The sequence below is a fragment of the Microcebus murinus genome, chromosome 2 (genome assembly GCF_040939455.1).
Source record: "Microcebus murinus isolate Inina chromosome 2, M.murinus_Inina_mat1.0, whole genome shotgun sequence".
Taxonomy (NCBI): domain Eukaryota; kingdom Metazoa; phylum Chordata; class Mammalia; order Primates; family Cheirogaleidae; genus Microcebus; species Microcebus murinus.
The window spans coordinates 34,510,162-34,531,835 of record NC_134105.1 but is presented as its reverse complement, the minus strand read 5'-3'; the positions used below and the strand labels follow the sequence as shown (position 1 = coordinate 34,531,835).

Sequence of the window (21,674 nt, the reverse complement as noted above, 5' to 3'; positions counted from 1 at the left end):
GATCACCTCTAGCATACAGCTTAAAATCTTTTTTTTTTTTTTTTTGAGACAGAGTCTCGCTTTGTTGCCCAGGCTAGAGTGAGTGCCGTGGCGTCAGCCGAGCTCACAGCAACCTCAAACTCCTGGCTCAAGCAATCCTCCTGCCTCAGCCTCCCAAGTAGCTGGGACTACAGGCATTCACCACTATCCCCGGCTAATTTTTTGTATATATATTAGTTGGCCAATTAATTTCTCTCTATTTCTAGTAGAGACGGGGTCTCGCTCTTGCTCAGGCTGGTTTCGAACTCCAGACCTCGAGCAATCCGCTCGCCTTGGCCTCCCAGAGAGCTAGGATTACAGGCGTGAGCCACCGCGCCCGGCCTTAAAATCTTTTTATACACTGAAAGTTCAAGGCTTGTATCTGCAGCCCTTTTCCCCTGAAACCAAGACAAACATTTTAAATTACTCATACAGATGTCTACAAAACATCTCAGTAGAGTCATGTAAGGGCCCTAAAGATTGGATGTCTTAGGAGCAAATGATTGTTTTTTAGGAGTGGGGTTTCTAGATGGCGCATGCTAGAAAGATTGGAGGCGGTGCTTAGAAGCAGGAAGAAGGAAATTGAATTATGGAGATAAGGTCTACAGTATAGATCAAGGGCATAAGTGATTGAGGTAGGGTGGAGGAGTTCACTAGAGGTTAAGAGTTCTAAGAATGGAAAGTCGTAAGAACTGGAAAGATTGATTATAAGTACACTGAAACCATCAAGAACAACACAGCAGTAAAACTGATGACATTAACAGGTAACAAGAACTAAAATTTTTACAACTGCTGTGTGTGGAAGATTTTTACAGTTGCGATGACGGGTATTAAGTGATATAATGTAATGTATATAAGTTTCGAAGTCTGAGGAGATGAGGGAGAGGAGAAGGAGAATAACGAAAAGGCAAAGAGAATACCTACTCTGACTCTGAGACCCAGTGTAGGAAGCTGTGAGAGAGAAAAGAGCTAATACTTGAGCAATCTGCAGGACGGTCAGTGTTCTACCCTCTCCTATCCTTATGATTACACTGCAACAACAAGAATGGAACATCAGAGAACAGGTAAATACAGGAGATTCTGCTGGTAATGGACTGTGAATTCCAAAGGGTACACTGGAAGAGTTTCAAGAGTCAGGGAGGGATGAGAGAAAGTGACAGAAGAGGGGACATTCAGACGTTTATATGAATTAAAAGTGCATGTGATGGGGGTGTCAGTAACCTACGGGTTACTGTGGTGACTGACATAAATAGGAATAAGGGATAATGAAACTAGTCCAAGTGGATTTATGTCAGAGAGATGTGAGGAGGCTGCAAATGTTACAGAGTAAAGAAGGGCAAATTACTCACTCAGTGTAGGGGAAGCAGCCAGCCATCATACCACCTGCCACCACTCTTTGGGACTGCCCAATTAGTGTCCTGGCTCCGGAACATTTCCCTTTTTTTGAGACAGAGTCTCACTTTGTTGCCCAGGCTAGAGTGAGTGCTGTGGCATCAGCCTAGCTCACAGCAACCTCAAACTCCTGGGCTCAAGCAATCCTGCTGCCTCAGCCTCCCGAGTAGCTGGGACTACAGGCATGCACCACCACGCCCAGCTAATTTTTTGTATATATATTTTTAGTTGGTCAATTAATTTGTTTCTATTTTTAGTAAAGACGGGGTCTCACTCTTGCTCAGGCTGGTTTTGAACTCCTGACCTCAAGCAATCCGCCCGCCTTGGCTCCCAGAGTGTTAGGATTACAGGCGTGAGCCACCACGCCCAGCCACAAAACATTCCCTTATATGAAAGGTGAATGCTAAGCTGTCACTTGGCCCCAGATTCTTCTTCCTTATTAGGAGAAACTTTTCCCCTGTTCTGGGTACACAGTGAATTTCCTTGTATTGCTTAAGTGTATGTGTCAAACAGCAACTGACCAGCCCCACGAGTATATCTCCCCACCACAGGATGGGAACAGGATTTTGCCTGCATCATGAGAGTGGTGTGTGCAGTTCATCACCCTCTGTAGGCTAATGGAGGGACCCAATGGCCACAGAAGACTGGTGCACACTATAGACGCTGATCTTACTACGTCTCCTTCCTTTCTGTGAGCTAAGTGCCTCATATGTTGAGTGCTCATTGGATATTCCAAACCCATAGAAGATGCAGTGAGTTGAGGTCTGTGGGTTCCTACTAGTAGGTGGCATTGTTATGGTCTCAAACATCTTCACAGTGGGGGTCCTTACCCAGAATTGGCAGCTGGATCCTCCTACTCAACGCTGGGACTAGAATTTGACTTTGGATGATAGGGACTGATTCTTTTTTTTTTAGGTCACTTTTATTTTTCTAGAAATGGGGTCTCAATATTGCCCAGGCTGATCTCGAACTCATGGGCTGAAGTAATCTTCCTACCTCGGCCTCCCAAAGTGCTGGGATTACAGGTGTTGAGGCACCATACTGGCCTTATGACACACTCTTACTTCCAGTATACTAGTTTAAAATCAGCTAAATGACATGTAACAAACATCATTAAAACATGCATGCCCTATGACCTAGGGTTTCTATTCCTAAAAATTTTTTTTTTTTTTTTTGAGACAGAGTCTCGCTTTGTTGCCCAGGCTAGAGTGAGTGCCGTGGCATCAGCCTAGCTCACAGCAACCTCAAACTCCTGGGCTCAAGCGATCCTTCTGTCTCAGCCTCCCGAGTAGCTGGGACTACAGGCATGAGCCACCATGCCCGGCTAATTTTTTCCCTATATATTAGTTGGCCAATTAGTTTCTTTCTATTTATAGTAGAGACGGGGTCTCACTCTTGCTCAGGTTGGTTTCGAACTCCTGACCTCGAGCAGTCTGCCCGCCTCGGCCTCCCAGAGAGCTAGGATTACAGGCGTGAGCCACCGCGCCCGGCCTATTCCTAAAAATTTATACAGTACATTCCAAGACTCAGCAATTCCATGCCTACATATAAATGCTAGAAAGCCTCTGTACATATATACAAAATGAATATGAAGAAGATGTTTGTTGTAGTGTTGAGTATAATAGCAAAAAACTGAAAACAATCTAAATGTCTGTGGTTATCAATTTAATGCTGCTCAGTTCCAAATTCATCCTTTAATACTTGTTCTGTGATAAAGGAGATAATTCCCCTCTCCCCTTTTTATTTTAAAAGCTAGGTTCTTGCTCTGTCAGAGGCTGGAGTGTAGTGGTGCAATTCATAGTGCACTACAGACTTGAACTCCTAGGCTCAAGGGATCCTCCCACCTCAGCCTCCTAAGCAGCTGGGACTACAGGTGCGCATTACCACACCTGGCTTGGAAAGGATTCTTTTAAGCATTTACCCTTTATAGTAAGTACAATGTTAACTTTCTCAGAGCAGGTGTTAGAGGGTCATAGCAGAAGGAAGAGGCTCCTGGTGCTAACTCTAGCAACTGCATCTTCAGTCAGTGGTGTGGGCATGAGGACAGGCAGTGGTGTCCTTTCCACAGCCCTATCTACAAGGACTGTGTGCTTCAGGCCTGCCCCCACTGACTTCCTCTGCGCATATGTTCCACCGCCATCCCAGGGGGTTTGTCTTCCATACCCTCTGAGGGTACAAAATGTGCTCCAGACCCCCCCTCTCAAAGCAGCAACCCCCCTTTCTCTGCAGTCCTGACTGCTCAGTGACCCGACCAGCTCTGGCCTGCGCAAACCAGAAAACATCTCTGCCAACAAGTGGGCTGCAACTACATACTCTCCAACAAGGTCTGAATCCAGCTGAGAGAGTCCTTCCAAATTTGTTCCCCCTTGGGTACTCCCCTTCAGCTCTATGGCACCCTATGGAGTTCTCTTACATGTTTAAGTTACTTGTTTATTATGATAGTTTATATCCTTTCTATTAAACTTCACGTGTTTAAAACACTGGTTTCTATCTTCCCCACTGGACTCAGACAAATATAATGTTCATGAACAAGAAAATGAATATGTAAACTGTTGTACAGTTATACAATGGCATATTCTACAGGTAAAAAAAAAAAAATTAAATGAACTGGCTTCTGGTTTCTGGTCTGGCATGTAAAGAGCTTAGGTACTGCCACTCTATCTTACCAAGTAAAAAGCTGACCAAAATGTAAAATCAACTGTTCTTAGATATGTCAGAGAACTGAGGTCACAGGACAAATCAGTGCCCCTAAAACTAGAAAGATACAAAGAATCACAATCACAAGCAGACGTCTCCACAGGAACCAGTGATGGGGTAGGGAAACCTGAAGTGCAACTGACGAATTGTCTGAGGCTTGGTGTAGACTACACTGAGAGCTCAAAACACCAAGGGGACCTATGGGAGGCCCCCACATTTTTGTGAGTTTTATCCACAGGAGTTCTACCATGTCTTCAGAGTAAAATTTCCTAATGATTCCAGCAGGAGGAGGGGAAAAGGCACCATTTTGAAATATGGCAGAACACTCTTTCCTTCTGAACAAGGCCTGCCCTAGGGAGAAACAATTTTATTACTGCTTAACATGCTGGGGTTTTAACAGGGCCTACCCTACCTAGATGAAGGGGAATACCCAACTCTAGCCACTTACAGCCTTCCTGTCCCACCCAATGAGGGGGTACCGGGGTGGGGATGAGAAGCACAGTGAAGTTCACAGCCCAACACAGGCTCACCAAAGAGACCTACTCACAGGACTACAGAATGTTTCCCCTCCTCCATGCCTTACCACCACCTCACTGAAGGCCTACTTACTGCAGTTATTTTTACCCGGTACATAATGTCCACTTTTCAACAAAAAGTTACAAAGCATACAAAAAGGCAAACAAATAGAGTTTGAAGAGGTAGAGCAGGCATCAGAACCAGAATCAGACATGGTAGGAATGTTAGAATTAACAGACAAATTTTTAAAAATTATGATTAATTATGCTAAAAGCATTAATGAAAAAAGTAGAAAATACACAAGAATAGATGGATAATGTAAGCAGAGAGATGGTAATTCTAGGAAAGAATCAAAAGAAAATGCTGGAGATCAAAAACATGTAACAAGCCGGGCACGGTGGCTCACGCCTGTAATCCTAGCTCTCTGGAAGGCCGAGGCAGGCGGATTGCTCAAGGTCAGAAGTTCAAAACCAGCCTGAGCAAGAGTGAGACCTCGTCTCTACTATAAATAGAAAGAAATTAATTGGCCAACTGATATATATATATAAAAAATTAGCCGGGCATGGTGGCGCATGCCTGTAGTCCCAGCTACTCGGGAGGCTGAGGCAGAAGAATCGCTCGACCCCAGGAGTTTGAGGTTGCTGTGAGCTAGGCTGACGCCACGGCACTCACTCTAGCCTGGACAACAAAGCGAGACTCTGTCTCAAAAAAAAAAAAAAAAAACATGTAACAAAACTGAAGAAAGCCTTTGATGGGCTCATTAGTAGACTGGACATGGCTGAGGAAAGAATCTGTGAGCTTGAGGATATGACAATAGAAACTTCCAAAACAGAAAAGCAAAGGAATGCTGGAGACTCAGAATTGTGGGGCGGGGGGAGGGCATTTATTGAAACCTTAAAATCTGTACCCCCATAATATGCCAGAAAAAAAAAAAAAGAAAAGGAAAAAAAGGACTGAAAAAAATGAATGGAATATTAAAGAACTGTGGGACAACTAAAAAAGGTATAATATACAGGTGACAGAAATACAAGGAGAAGAAAAAGAGAAAGAAACAGAAGAATTATGTGAAACAATAATGATTGAAAATTTCCCCAAATTAACACCAGACACCAAGCCACAGGTTCAGGGAGTTCAGAAAACACCAAGTAGGATAAATTTTCTTAAAAACTACACCTAAGCATATCGTATTCAAATCACTGAAAATCAAACATAAAGGAAAAATCTTAAAAGAAGCCAGAGGGAAAAAACCCTTACCTACAGAAAAAAGACAAGAATTATATCCAAATTGTCCTAAGGAACTACACAAGCAAGAAAACAGTGAAGTGAAACATTAAAAATGTAGAGAAAAAAAAACCTGACCAGCCTAAAATTTTGTTTTCTGCGAAATTATCCTTCAAAAGTAAAGGAGAAGTAAAGATATTCTCAAACAAAATATGAGGGAATTTGATACCAGTATAACTGTCTTGCAAGAAATGTTAAAATAAGTTGTCCAGAGAGGTAGAAAATTATATAGGTGAGAAATTGAGCTCTATATAAAGAAAGAATGTATCAGAGTAGGTAAAATAAAAACTTCTATTTTTCTTATTCTTAATTCACCTAACAGATAACAGTTTGTTCAAAATTATACAGGTTGAGTATCCCTTATCTGAAATGCTTGCGACCAAAGTGTTTCAGATTTTGAATTTTTCCAGATTTTGGAATATTTCCATTATGCCTTCTGGTTAAGCATCCCAAACCTGAAAATCCTAAATTTTCCAGTGAGCATTTCTTTTGAGCCTTATGTTGGCACTCAAAAAGTTTCAAAATTTGAAGCATCTCAGATTTCAGATTTTTGAATTTGGGATGCTCAACCTATAATAGCAACAATATATTTGATTATATTAATATATATATACATACACACATATATGCATATGCAGGTGGATCTGAATTATAGTTGACCCTTGAACACAGGTTTGAACTGCATGGGTTCACTTATATGCAGATTTTTCTCAATAAAAGTTACAGTGAGTGTGCCTACCTCACCTGCTTTCTCTTCCTCCACCTCTTCAACCTTGCCACTACTGAGACAGCAAGACCAAACCCCCTCTCTCACCCATGTTCTCACTGTAAAGATGATAAGGATGAATACCTTTATAATGACTCACTTCCACTTAAATAGCAAATACATTTTCTCTTCCTATGCATTTCTTCATAACATTTTCTTTCCTTTACCTGACTCTTTATTGTAACTAAACAGTCTATAATACATATACAAAACATGTTAATAAACTGTTTATGTTACTGGTAAGGCTCCTGGTCAACAGTAAGTAGGCTATCAATAGTTAAGTTTTGGAGAATATTTATATCCAGATCTTTGACTGTATGGAAGTTAGCATCCCAACCCCCACAATGTTCAAGGGTCAACTTTACTTTGTAAATTTATGTTGCAAAACTCTAGGGCAACCATTTTAAAAAAAGTATAACTGGTATGCTAAGAAATGAAAGAAAATGAAATAACATAAAATGCCCCATTAAAACCACAAAAAGGCCAGGTGCACCTGTAATCCTTATATTGTGGGAGGCCAAAGCGGGAAGATCGCTCAAGGTCAGGAGTTCAAGACCAGCCTGAGCAAGAGTGAGATCCTGTCTCTACTATAAATAGAAAGAAATTAATTGGCCAACTTAAAAAAAAAAACATATATATATATATATATATATAAAAAAATAAATTAGCCAGGCATGGTGGCACGCATGCCTGTAGTCCCAGCTACTCGGGAGGCTGAGTCAGAAGGATTGCTTGAGCCCAGGAGTTTGAGGTTGCTGTGAGCTAAAGCTGATGCCACAGCACTCTAGCCTAGGCAAGAGAAGTGAGACTCTGTCTCAAAAACAAACAAACAGCCGGGCGCTGTGGCTCACGCCTGTAATCCTAGCTCTTGGGAGGCCGAGGCGGGCGGATTGCTCGAGGTCAGTTCAAAACCAGCCTGAGCGAGACCCCGTCTCTACTATAAATAGAAAGAAATTAATTGGCCAACTGATATATATATATATATATATATATAAAATTAGCCGGGCATGGTGGCGCATGCCTGTAGTCCCAGCTACCCGGGAGGCTGAGGCAGAAGGATCACTCGAGCCCAGGAGTTTGAGGTTGCTGTGAGCTAGGCTGACGCCACGGCACTCACTCTAGCCCGGGCAACAAAGCGAGACTCTGTCTCAAAAAAAAAAAAAAAAAAAAAATTAAAAAAAAATAAACAAACAAACAAACAAACCCCAAAAAAACAAAAACCACAAAAAAAGAAAAACATGGAAGACACAAATTAGAAACAAAGAATTAAAAAAAGGTAAAACATATGGTAGATATTAATCCAACTGTATCAATAATCGTCTTAAACATCAATAGTCTAAAGATACCAGTTAAAAAACAGAAATTCTAGCCTGTGCAACATAGTGAGGACTCCATTTCTACAAAAAATTAAGAAGATAAAAAATCAGCCAGGTATGGTGACATGTGCCTATAGTCCCTGCTACTCAGGAGGCTGAGGTAGGAGGATTGCTTGAACCCAGGAGTTTGAGGTTGCTGTGAGCTAAGCTGACATCACTGTACTCAACCGAGGGCTATGGAGGGAGACTCTGGCCCTCTCCCCCTGCCCCCCAAAAAGACAAGAGGTTGTCAGAGTGGATCAAAAAAACTAAGACCCAACTATAATGTTGTCTACAAGAAACCCACTTTAAATATAAACACATATATAGATTAAAAGTAAAGAATGGAGAAAGATATACCATGCTAACACAAATCAAAAGTAAGTAAGTAATCAGAGCAAGTAAAGTTATCAAGGATAAAGGGGGCCTTATATAATGATAAAAGGGTCCATTCTCCAAGAAGACCTAACATTACTTAATGTGTAGATGCCTAACAGCAAAGCATAAAAATATATAAGGCAAAACTTACAAAACTGAAAAGAGTAATACATGAATCCCCTATTATAGCTGGAGACTTTAATACCCTTCTATCAGAAATGAACAGACCCAGCAAGTGGAAAAATTACAAGAACATAGTTGAACCCAACAGTACCATAAATTAACTAGTTTCTTAAGGCGGACACTTAGAGTATAACTAACATCTATACAAAACTAGGAAAGAAATCAATAAAATTGAAAACAGAAAATCAATAGAGAAAAATCAACAAAACCAAAAGCTGGTTGTTTGAAAAGATCAGTAAGATAAGCCTCTGGCTAGACTACCTAAGGAAAAAAGAGAGAAGACAAATTACTAATATATTATGAATAACTCTATACCCACATATTTTATAATCTACATGAAATGGACCACAACAGCTTTATTCACAATTGACAAAACTTGATTCCCCAGCTATAGGAAAGGGAAGAAAAACAAACAAACAAACAAAAAACTTGAAAGCAACCAAGAGATCCTTCAGTAGGTGAGTGGATAAACTGTGGTATAAACAGACAATAAAATATTATTCACTGCTAAAAAGAAATGCACTATCAAGCCATGAAAAAACATGGAGGAAACTTAAATACCTATTACTAAGTGAAACAAGTCAATCCAAAAAGATTATATACCGTATGATTCCAACTATATAACTATATGACATTCTGGAAAAGGCAAAACTACGGAGACAATAAAAAGATCAGTGCAAGGGGTCAATGCCAGGGGTCAAGGAGAGATAGGGAGAGATAGATGACAGAACACAGACAACTTTTAGAGCAGTGAAAATACTCTATATGATACTATAATGGTGAATACATGTCATTATAAATTTGTCCAAATACATAGAATGTATACCACCAATAATATATAAACTACTAACTAGGTAGCAATGTGTCAATCATAACAAATGTACCATTCTGGTAGAGAATATTGATAATGGGGAGACTGCATGAGTGAGGGTAGCAGGAGGCGGGGGTACAAGGTATATCTTTGCACCTTCCTCCATTATGATGTGAACCTAAAATTATACTAAAAAATAAAGTTTATTAATTAAAAAAATAAACTAGGAAGTATCGTTTCCAGAATGGCTAAGTGCCTACTGAACTGATCTTACTAAAGCTGTAACCTACTTATATGTAACAGGTATCTAATAATCTACTTATATATAGTAGGTATTTAATACTAAATTGAACTGTATGGAATAAACAAACCTCCTATCAAATTAACAGGACTCTTAAAAGCAACAAAAGTAGTGAAAGACAAAGAGGGTCATTATATAATGGTGAAGGGCACACTTCAACAAGAAGAGATAACAATTTTAAATATATATGCACCCAACTTAGGTGCACCCAGATTCATAAAGCAAACCTTACTGGATCTAAGCAAATGGATTAATAGCAACTCCATAATCACTGGAGATTTCAACACCCCACTGACAGCACAAGACAGATCCTCCAAACAGAAAATTAATAAAGAAATAATAGCCGGGCGCGGTGGCTCACGCCTGTAATCCTAGCTCTTGGGAGGCCGAGGCGGGCGGATTGCTCAAGGTCAGGAGTTCGAAACCAGCCTGAGCAAGAGCGAGACCCCGTCTCTACTATAAATAGAAAGAAATTAATTGGCCAACTGATATATATATAAAAAATTAGCCGGGCATGGTGGCGCATGCCTGTAGTCCCAGCTACTCGGGAGGCTGAGGCAGAAGGATCGCTCGAGCCCAGGAGTTTGAGGTTGCTGTGAGCTAGGCTGACGCCACGGCACTCACTCTAGCCTGGACAACAAAGCGAGACTCTGTCTCAAAAAAAAAAAAAAAAAAAAAAAAAAAAGAAATAATGGACTTAAACAAAACCTTAGAACAACTGGGTCTGACTGACATCTACAGGACATTCTACCCACAATCCACTGAATATACGTTCTTCTCATCAGCTCACAGGACATTCTCTAAGATTGACCATATCCTAGGACACAAAGTAAATCTCAAGAAATTTAAAAAAATAGAAATCATACCATGTACCTTCTCAGATCACAGTGGAATAAAAGTAGAAATCAACCCTAACAGAAACACACATTTCTACACAAAATGTGGAAATTAAACAACCTCCTACTAAATGATTACTTCATAAATGAAGAAATCAAGATGGAAATAAAAAAATTCTATACTCCTACACTGCTGGTGGGACTGCAAATTAGTTCAACCTCTGTGGAAAGCAATATGGAGATACCTTAAAGTGATACAAGTGAATCTACCATTTGATCCAGCAATCCCATTGCTGGGCATCTACCCAAAAGATCCAATGACACTCTACAAAAAGGACACCTGCACTCGAATGTTTATAGCAGCACAATTCATAATTGCAAGGCTGTGGAAACAGCCCAAGTGCCCATCAATCCAAGAATGGATTAATAAAATGTGGTATATGTATACCATGGAGTACTATTCAGCTCTAAGAAACAATGGTGATATAGCACATCTTATATTTTCCTGGTTAGAGCTGGAACCCGTACTATTAAGTGAAGTTTCCCAAGAATGGAAAAACAAGCACCACATATACTCATCAGCAAATTGGTATTAACTGAACAGCACCTAAGTGGTCACATAGGTACTGCAGTAATAGGGTATTGGGCAGGGGGGAGGGTATATACATATATAATGAGTGAGATGTGCACCATCTGGGGGATGGTCATGCTGGAGACTCAGACTTGTGGGGGGAGGGGGGGAAATGGGCATTTATTGAAACCTTAAAATCTGTACCCCCATAATATGCTGAAATAAAAAAAAAAAATTAACAGGACTCATTCAACAGATTCAAGACTTAAATGTGAAGTTAAAGGGTCACCTGTGTATGCAAATTTCACCATGTATAAGATTTGAGGATATAATCTAATGTCATGTTTGAGCGGTACTGAATAATTAGTGCTGCCTTTCTCGACAGCTGGGTAAGTAAAGTCTATGCCATGGATTCAGCTTTTACATAACTTCTTCCACTATGGATTTTCTGCAGAGATGATGAAGATGATACTAACATTTATGAAGTACTAAGCATGTTATACAAATTAACTCAAAGCCAGAGTCCATAGACACAGGCAGGCTGAAAAGGCCAGGTGGTATTTATTCTCAATCAAAGCCACTTAAGTAGGGAAGATTTAGTTCTAAACTCTAACTGCCAGGAATCTAAATAGAGAAATAATCCTCTCAGAGAAGAGAAGCCAGTAGTTCATTATTGCCCAGTACTCACATTACAGCTGTGAAATTATATACAAGGTCTAGACTTGCTAAATTTATTTCTATATAAGGAAAAGGCCATGTCAGATGTATGCTTTTTTTTTTTTTTTTTTACAAAGTTCTAGGGTAAGATATGCTATTTGAGCTAATCTAGCTAAATTCAGTAAATTTTTTTTGGAGGAAAGTACCTAAGCACAATGAGAGGCCAGGCGTGGTGGCTCACGCCTGTAATCCTAGTACTCTGGCAGGCTGAGGCAGGCAGATTGCTCGAGGTCAGGAGTTCGAAACCAGCCTGAGCAAGAGTGAGACCCCCGTCTCTACTATAAATAGAAAGAAATTAATTGGCCAACTAAGATATATATATATAGAAAAAATTAGACGGGCATGGTGGCGCATGCCTGTAGTCCCAACTACTCGGGAGGCTGAGGCAGTAGGATTGCTTGAGCCCAGGATATTAGGGTTGCTGTGAGCTAGGCTGACGCCACAGCACTCACTCTAGCCTGGGCAACAAAGCAAGACTCTGTCTCAAAAAAAAAAAAAGCACAATGAGAGCTTTGCTTTAAGGTCACGTATGTCTCCAATTCCCTGGGATTCCTGTACTCTTTGTGATGTCTTCTAATGTGACAGCTAGTGCTCAAGCTAGGGTTGAAAGATTCTGAGCCCAAGGAGGTAAGACCCTTCTCCCAAGGCCAAATTTCAGTTTCAGAATCACCCTCAAATAACTACTCCACATGCACCCTTACTTCCTCCTTCCAAAGACTCAGTAAACTGTGGGCAAGGAGAAAAACCCTAGGAGAGTGGACCTGTCTTATTTTAGCTTGATGTCAATCTCTTTCACTGCTTTGATACTCCCCTTTCATTGCCCAAAGATAGACAAGGTCCTGGCTTATGACAACAGTATCCACAGTTTACCACACCCAGGCAGCAAGCTCTAAGCAGGGCTTCCTGTGGTTCTATTCCTGCTCCATTTCCAGTTACCCTAAGTTTAGAACTTCCAGTGTAGCAATGAACAGCATAGAAGCAGCAACATCTTCAGCAAAGCTGGGTCCCCTGGTGTGCAAGAACACATTGTCTAGACCAGGCGTCCTCAAACTATAGCCCGCGGGCCACATGCGGGTGTTTCTGCCCATTTATTTTTTTACTTCAAAATAAGATATGTGCAGTGTGCATAGGAATTTGTTCATAGTTTTTTTTTTTTAACTACAGTCCAGCCCTCCAACAGTCTGAGGGACAGTGAACTGGCCCCCTGTTTAAAAAGTTTGAGGACCCCTGGTCTAGACCAAAAGACATGCCTAATGCAAATGAAATCTTCCTTCTGCCCCTCTCTTGGGAGGCAGAGTGTGCCTGAGTCGATGCAAGTCCCATCGTTTTATATATTCCTTAGTAAGAGGGAAGTAAATCAGTCCTTACACTGTCTGGAGGAGCCCATACTCCAGATGGACAGAGTCTAAATGCTTAAGGACATTTACTTTCATTACAGTATGTGAAATCAATGACAGCATGACACAAATATTCCCTCTTGTTTATTTTGTCTCCTAGTCTAATGGGGGAAAGTTAATAGGAGACCCACGAGACACAAAATCCTTTATGTGAGCCCTAATCCTTGGACATGGCAGGACAAAATATTAATGATCCCTTCATCATATGGCCCAAGATGACTAGAGCCATAACCTACTAAAACCCGTTAGAACAGAGGCCATGGACCCAGGATACATACCTGGCCCCAAGGTATGTACAAAACTAAAATGAATATTGAGAGAACAAGTAAGAAACAGCTAAGAGTCAAAAGCAAAGTAAGCTCAATCTCCTACAGAAAGGAAGCCCATGAGTTCTATGCTTCCATTAGCCAAGTGAAGGGATGATGTAATGTACTGAACTGCACAAAGTAGGCAGTAGGAAAGAAATTAGGCATCTGTGGCCACTCATTTATTCAACCTTTCTTACCCTTCAGGCACTCACCTGTGTGGCCATGGAGGGGTGAGTGTGGCCGTGGTAGTGTAGGTGATGTGTTAGAAGTCACAATCAAGCTCTTCCGGTTACTTGTCCGACAACTGCAATGAAAACAAAATGTCAGTTACAATAGGGCCACACCATGGGCCTGGAGACCTTGAGTGGCTATCAAGGAACAAAAGAGTGACACCATACTGGATAGTATACTGCTTTGAACTGAACTGGGTCAGCAATCACTGTCTGTACTAGTTAGATTCAATAATTCACTGTGTTCCACCATGGAATAACTTTTGCCACTGTCTTGATTATATCTTATACTGCCATTGCACTTTTCTATTGTTTAGGTTTGCTTTCCAAACAAACACAAGGCACTCCCCTAAAGGCAACAATCATATTTTATATTTATTTATTTATTCATTTATTTATTTTGAGACAGAGTCTTGCTTTGTTGCCCAGGCTAGAGTGAGTGCCGTGGCATCAGCCTAGCTCACAGCAACCTCACACTCCTGAGCTCAAGCAATCCTACTGCCTCAACCTCCCAAGTAGCTGGGACTACAGGCATGCGCCACCATGCCTGGCTAATTTTTTCTATATATATTAGTTGGCCAATTAATTTCTTTCTATTTATAGTAGAGATGGGGTCTCGCTCTTGCTCAGGCTGGTTTTGAACTCCTGACCTCGAGCAATCCGCCTGCCCCGGCCTCCCAGAGTGCTAGGATTACAGGCGTGAGCCACTCACCCAGCCAACAATCATGTTTTAAATAATATCTAATGAAGAATGACTACATAAATTTGATTTATAAAATAAAAAAACACGAGTTAAAATATTCTCATGTCTCACAGAACATGCCTGGATTTCTTCTATAAAACTGGCATTACATGGTAATGCCGGAGGCCTTTTCTTGTTGTTGAAGAAAACTCAATCATGATAAAAAGTCATTCCATGCAACATTTGTTACTGAATAGTTTATATAAATGTATTTGAAAGTCAGCCTATCTTTTAAAGGCATTAGGGAAGTTTACCATTGATAGTCATCCAAATAAATAGTCACTGAACATCTACTATGCCTCAGGCACTGTTCTAGGTGCTAGGGAAGCAGCAGGGAACAAGAGAAAATCTCTGTCCTTATAACTGGAGTGAAGAGTGAGTGCTATGGGGAAAGGAAGAAGGAAAGAAAGAAAGGAAGGGGAGGGGGAGGGGGAGGGGGAGGGGGAAGGGGAAGGGGAAGGGGAAGGGGAAGGGGAAGGGGAAGGGGAAGGGAAGGGAAGGGAAGGGAAGGGAAGGGAAGGGAAGGGAAGGGAAGGGAAGGGAAGGGAAGGGAAGGGAAGGGAAGGGAAGGGTAGGGTAGGGTAGGATATGAACTGAGATAAGAACAAATTTGGTATGTTCAAAAAATAGCAAAGCAGTCAGAGACTTCCAGCTGCCAGTCACTGAGCCAGCCCTTAAACCACCATCCCAGGCTCCCCACCCCAAGGAGGAGGAAGGCTGGGAGGAAGAGGGGTGGTTTCGGGACAATGCACAGAGGGGCCCAAAGTAAGCGGTCATCAAATATTACCTATCATTAATAGTCCTCTTATACTACGGTTAAGACCATAAATAAATACTACAAAAAAAAAAAAGAAAGAAAAAAGAAATAGCAAAGCAGTGAAGAGTGGGTGGCGGTAAGGGAAAATAACAGGAAAAGACGTAGGTTATAGAAGCTATGGTGTAGGCCACAGCCAGACTCTGTAGGGCTGGTAGACTGTCATAAGGAGCTATTGAAAATCTGACAAGAAACTGCCAGAGGGATTGAGAAAGAAAGTCTCTGTCTGTAATCTCAAGAAAGATTATGATTAGAAATGATTACCACCTTCTCCTAAGGAACCATCAGGAGGAATCCAATCATGCCCACATCCCAAATTACCTCAGTCACCATCGAATGTCCAAGCCTCCCATTCTAACTTGACATAATCCCCCACTACCCCTGGACCTTTCAGAAAAGCTTACCTGTGCCTCCTTGAGCTCAACTGCCTATATCCTCAATTTATTTTCTAAAACTTTGCTTTAAATTCTATCTCTAACTGAAACCTTATTATCTTCCAAGGACACCAGAGTCCTGGTGAAATTCCAACCCTTTTAAACCCAACTTTCCAACTATTTTGCAACTGCAGCTGGGAACTAAGGGTGACTAAAGAAAAACCCAGAATCATGTTGGCTGGTGTCTCTTGATATTTACGGTGACAAACATTAAGTGGGGTCTTCATTATTTCCTGCCAGTCTTACTGCATTTGCCTAGGTAATATGCTCACTCTCTCCCAAGACAACTAATTTACATCTTCTCATCAAACCTCCAATACCCTTTACTTCCCAAATCTCTGCCAAATTTGATTTTTATTTAACTGAAGGTGGGGATATAGTCTTACTATGTTATATAGTCAACATATTTTTGTAATCTATATCCATATACTCTACTTTCCCATCTGTAGTAAGAATAGCAAAGACCATGTTTCTACCCAAATTGACTCCCTTATTCAAGGAGTGTATACCTACACTGTTCTCCCTCCACTCTCTCTGGCATCATGAATTTCTACTTAAAAGTAGAAATCACTGGGCACAGTATAAACCAGCATGGGCAACACAGCAAGTCCCTGCCTCTAAAACAATTTTAAAAATTAGTCAGGCGTGGTGGTGCATGCAACAGCTACTCTGGAGGCTGAAGCAGGAGGATCACTTGAGCCTAGGAGTTGAAGGTTACAGTGAGCTATGATGATGCCACTGTACTATAGCCTGAGCAACAGAGTAAGACCTTGTCTCAAGAAAGAAAACAACATATACAAATGTTCTAAATACACAGCCGATTAAGGCAGAGATTGTCAAATTGGATAAAACAGCAGGATCTAACTATATGCTATTAATTACTTGTGACAGCCAAAAACTGGAAACTATCCCCAATGTCCACTGACAGGTGAATGACTGTATATCTACACAATAGAATGAATACTACTCAGCAATAACAAGGAATGAACTATGGATTCACACATGAATGAATTTCAAAAATAATTCTGCTGAAAGCAAGAAGCCAGACAGAAAATGTTTCTGTACTGTATGATTGCACGGATCAACTGAACAATTTTTCTCTCAGATGCATTCAATGGAAACATTTGTCCCTGGATATTTATACTAAAATATACTAAAACCCAAAGTCAAAACATCATATTAGTTAAAAGAAAACAGTTCTGATATATGCACTGAAAGGGAATTGAAAGCATTATTTCCAAATCGATTGCACTATATAAATTCAGCTAAATGTGAGTCCAACACATCACAACAAATTCTTCACGTGGTCTTGTTCTTTGCTTTATAAGACTAGATGTTTTACGTGTTAAGAGATAAAATGAACTATGCTGAACTATGCATTGCAAAATAGGTGACAAAGTTTGGGCAGAACAGTCACCAACAATTTCCCAAAAAACAACAGCTGGCTGATGGGTAGTATCTATAATACCAAAAACTCTTATTTCCCTTTTCAGAGCATGGCCATGATGATACTTGATTTTGTAGCTAAAACAGGACTCAGTGATTTACAAGTAATGACTTGAACCACCAAGCTGTATCAGATACAGTTCAATGTAATGCTTGTACACTTTGTGACAGAAATTGTAGAATACTAACCATGGTATGGATTGAAAATCCATTAAAAGCAGCAGTCACTTTCTCTGTGACTTCTGTAGACCATAAGAATAGAAGATGAAGCCACATTTTGAGAGAAATGTTGGATTTTGCGAAAAATGATTCTTTTTGAAGAGATCATGACAATTGGCAATTGCCGTAAACACATTTCCATGAATAACTATCTTTGCGTTGTCCTATCTACTGTACTACTTGGTGACGTAAGGAACATTAGCATGGATGAAAAATTATGCTGCTTCCAGAAGTCAATGGCTAGTAGGTTTGAAGTGTTGACTATAACAGGGTGCCGTGTATTTTGAAATAAATATCTATCCACTGAGAGAGGTAAAAAAAAATTTTTCTCAAAAATAAAGCCACTAAAAAAAAAATTGAATTTGACCTGCAGGGGCTGACCACAATTAAGATATCTGACCTGCCACAATTTAGAAATCTGACCTGTAGGACTCATAGCAGTAAAGTGTTCAACTGATCCAATTCCATTTATATAAGATTCTAGAAAATGCTAACTAATCTATAGTGACAGCAGATTAACAACTGCCCAACTAGAGGCAGAGAATGGATTATAGAATCATGAGAAAACTTTCATTATCTTCATCTTCATTACCACAGTCATATGTGCAATGACTATGAAAATGGTTTCACAGATGTACACATATATTAAAACTCATCAAACTGTATAGTTTACACATGTACAGTCTATTACATTTCCATCATACCTGAATAAAGCTATACAAATCTTTTTTTTTAATGTAAATAATATCATGTCACTCTTCTGCTTAAAATTCTCCCTGTCTCACTGAGAGTAAAAGCGTTCTTAGAAGGACCTCCAAGGCATCACTTGGTCTGGGTTTTTCCACCACCTCTTGTTTACTCTCCAGCCACATGTCCTCTCTCTTTTCTTACAACATGCCAAGCAGGCCACTGCCTCAGGGCTTTTACAACTGATATTTCCTTGGCCTATATAAAGCATCCCCCCAGACAGCCTTGAGGCTTGCCCAAGGGCAAATTTCCCCCAATCATTCTATCTAAAACTGTACTACCCTCTCAAACTGTCCCCCTTTCCTAATATATTTTTCTCCTACCACTTACCATCATCTAACATACTACACAGTCAGCCTCGGAGTCTGCAGGTTCCGCATTCATGTATTCAACCAACCGTGGAAGGAACATATTTGAAAAAAATAAAATAATACCCATTTTAAAAATATAGTTTTGTGACTATTTACATTGATTTACACTATTTTAGGTGTTGCAAATAATCTAGAGATGATTTAAAATACATGGGAAAATGGTACTGGCACAAGAACAGAGACCAATGGAACCAGACTGAGAATGCAGATGTAAAACCATCCTCATACAGCCATCTGATGTTTGACAAAGCAGACAAAAACATACAACAGGGAAAAGAATCCCTATTCAATAAACGGTGCTGGGAAAATTGGATAGCCACATGTAGAAGACTAAAACAGGATCCGTACCTCTCACCTCTCACAAAAATCAACTCACCATGGATAACAAACTTAAACCTAAGGCATGAAACCATAAGAATTCTAGAAGAAAACGTTGGAAAAACTCTTATAGACATCGGCCTAGGCAAAAGATTTATGAAGAAGACCCTCAAAGCAATCACAGCAACTATAAAAATAAATGGGACTTCCACACCGCCAAGGAAACTATCATTAGAGCGAATAGACAAACTACAGAATGGGAGAAAATATTTGCATGCTACACATCCAATAAAGGGCTGATAACAAGAATTTATATAGAACTTAAGAAAATTAACAAGAAAAAATTAAACAACCCCATTTAAAAATAGGCAAAGGACATAAACAGAAACTGTGGGTAAATTCCCACCTAATGGATGCAGTGTACACTATCTGGGAGATGACCACACTTGTAGCTCTGACTTGGGTGGTGCAAAGGCTATATATGTAACCAAAGCATTTGTACCCTCATAATACTCTGAAATAAAAACGAAAAAAAAAAAAAAAAGTGGACATAGAAAAAAAATAAAGTACATGAGAAGACGTATGTTATATACAAATACTATGCTATTCTATAAAAGGGACTTGAGCATCTGCAGATTTTGGTATCTGTGGGGAACCTGAAATCAATCCCCAAATATATACAATTGTGTATGTTTTGCACATTCATTTTGCTGTTTTCCCATAAGAATCTAAGCTAGAGGCTGAGGCAGGAGGATTGCTTGAGCTTGCTTCAGCTCGAGAGTTCAAGACCAGCCTGAGCAAGAGCAATACCCTGTCTCTACTAAAAATAGAAGAAAAAAAAGTTAGCAAGGAATGGTGGTGTGCACCTGTGTAGTTCCTGCTACTTGGGAGGCTGAGGCAGGAGGATCACTTGAGCCCAGGAATTTGAGGTCACAGTGAACTATGAAGACACCACTGCACTCCAGTCAGGGCGACAGAGTGAGACTCTGTCTCAAAAAAAAGTGAGAGAGTGAGTGAGTCAGTCAGTCAGTCTGTCTTTCTCCACTTATGGAGACAGACACGTTTTGTTCTACAATAAAGAGCTGCTGTGTGAAGAAAAGAAAAGAATCTAAGCTCTATGAGAGCAAGGGCTTTTGTATGATTTGTTTTCTGCTGCACTCCTCAATGCCTAGAACACTGCCTGGCACATGGTAGAGTCTCCATAAATATCTGTTAAATGAATGAATGGATGAGTATGATTTGTTACAAGGATTAAAATAAAGAGGATACATGTACACTTGGCATGTGTAAGGTATATCAAAGAGTTGTATCTAAACTCCTTGGATATGAAAGTAAAAATCTCTTGGAAACTTCAGGGCAGATAATTAATTCTAGCTTCATTTGCCATGATCTTACTTAAAATTTAAAATTAAAACCAAAACACCAAAGATCATATATCTAGGCCACATGCCTTTTTACAAAGGTACACATAATCTCACTTGGCAAATTGTAACAGCTGCCAGGGGGAAAAAAGGTCAGATTCTCTGGTACAGATGCCATGACTCAGCTGAGATCCAAAACAAGAAACTGGCTAATTTTTCCATTTCAACAAGGTTTGGCCATTTCCCCAGGACCCTAAGACGATAAAGCGCAAGTCTTAATTGTTTCATCCCTGTATGATGAAAGTATTGGATGTTTACAGAGTCAGGCACACTAACTATTGGCTGAGGGGAGGTAAACCTGGAAGCTCCTAAGCTGATGCTCCACTGCCTGCTGCAAACACTGGGGTTAAATGCTCCCGGTCACTTAGTCACTCAGAGTGAGACCTGATATTTCATTTTCTCACATGCCTCACCATGGTCACCTCAGTGAATAGTGGGAACAAGGGCTAAGGCACACCATGCATTCTTTGCAACACTGTTGAATCGTGGCCATATTTGGAGAGTAGCTAGTTCCCAGCCTTCAAAAATCCCTCGCTGCAATAACAAGTAGGCACTGAGAAAATCTGACCGCCTGTGAATGACACTGTAAACTTAGTTAGGAAACCTGCTTCCCAGCTTGAAGCAACGAAGGGTATGAGGTAGGATGCCTAGTTATAGATACTTTAGGCCTTTCTAATATCCCTCCAAATCAAGATGTCTAGCTGCTCCAAGGAGCTTGAGCACTTGGTGACTGGCTAGCACTTGGCTACTTTCTTTTACAATTCAGATTGAGAAAAGACCACTTCTGTCTCTTAAGTGTAAACAATATAGAGAAGAAAGTGAAGCCAGTTAAGGTCAAGTACTTCCAGATGCTATTTCAGAGTAACAATCAAAATGATGTCCCAGTTAAGACTGAGAAGTGAGAGTGGGAGAAAAGACATGTTCTCGTAGCCAAAACCACAAGGGGATTTTGGTCTAGATCCAGCTGCTCGTTGCACAAAGATCCAATTGTTGAGACAATGAGGATCGCCAACGAAGAAAGGAATTTTTAATAGATGTCTTATTGGAAGAACAGGAGAAACTGCCTAAAATCCCTCTCCAGGACTAAGATATATCATGGGCTTTTAAGGGAGGAGCCACATGCCTTGGGGCAGGTGGTGGTGTATCTCACAAGGGCTACAAGCTTTGGGGGCAGGTTGTGGGAGATGGTGAATCTTGACTACAGGAGGTCTGCCCTGGCGCCTTCAGAATCTCAACTCCTTTGTCTTGTACAAAATCTATTATTTCAGGCTGGGTGTGGTGGCTCACACCTGTAACCCCAGCATTTTGGGAGGCCAAGGCAGAAGGATCATTTGAGGCCAAGAGTTATTCAAGTCCATCACTTCTGAGAAATAACTCCAAGGTTCATGTAGTTAGTTAAAGGAGA

General features: G+C 40.5%; 1 protein-coding gene across 10 annotated transcripts in view; it reads right to left on the bottom strand.

The window, feature by feature from the left end:
- The window catches only part of MAST2 (microtubule associated serine/threonine kinase 2), a 200,525-nt gene that overhangs the window by 52,884 nt on the left and 125,967 nt on the right, over positions 1–21,674 (bottom strand). For all 10 annotated transcript variants that reach the window (XM_012776047.3, XM_075997883.1, XM_075997864.1 and 7 more), the window contains one exon: positions 13,740–13,831. In XM_012776047.3, the coding sequence (XP_012631501.2) occupies positions 13,740–13,831 (92 nt within the window). The remainder of the gene's footprint in view (positions 1–13,739; positions 13,832–21,674) is intronic.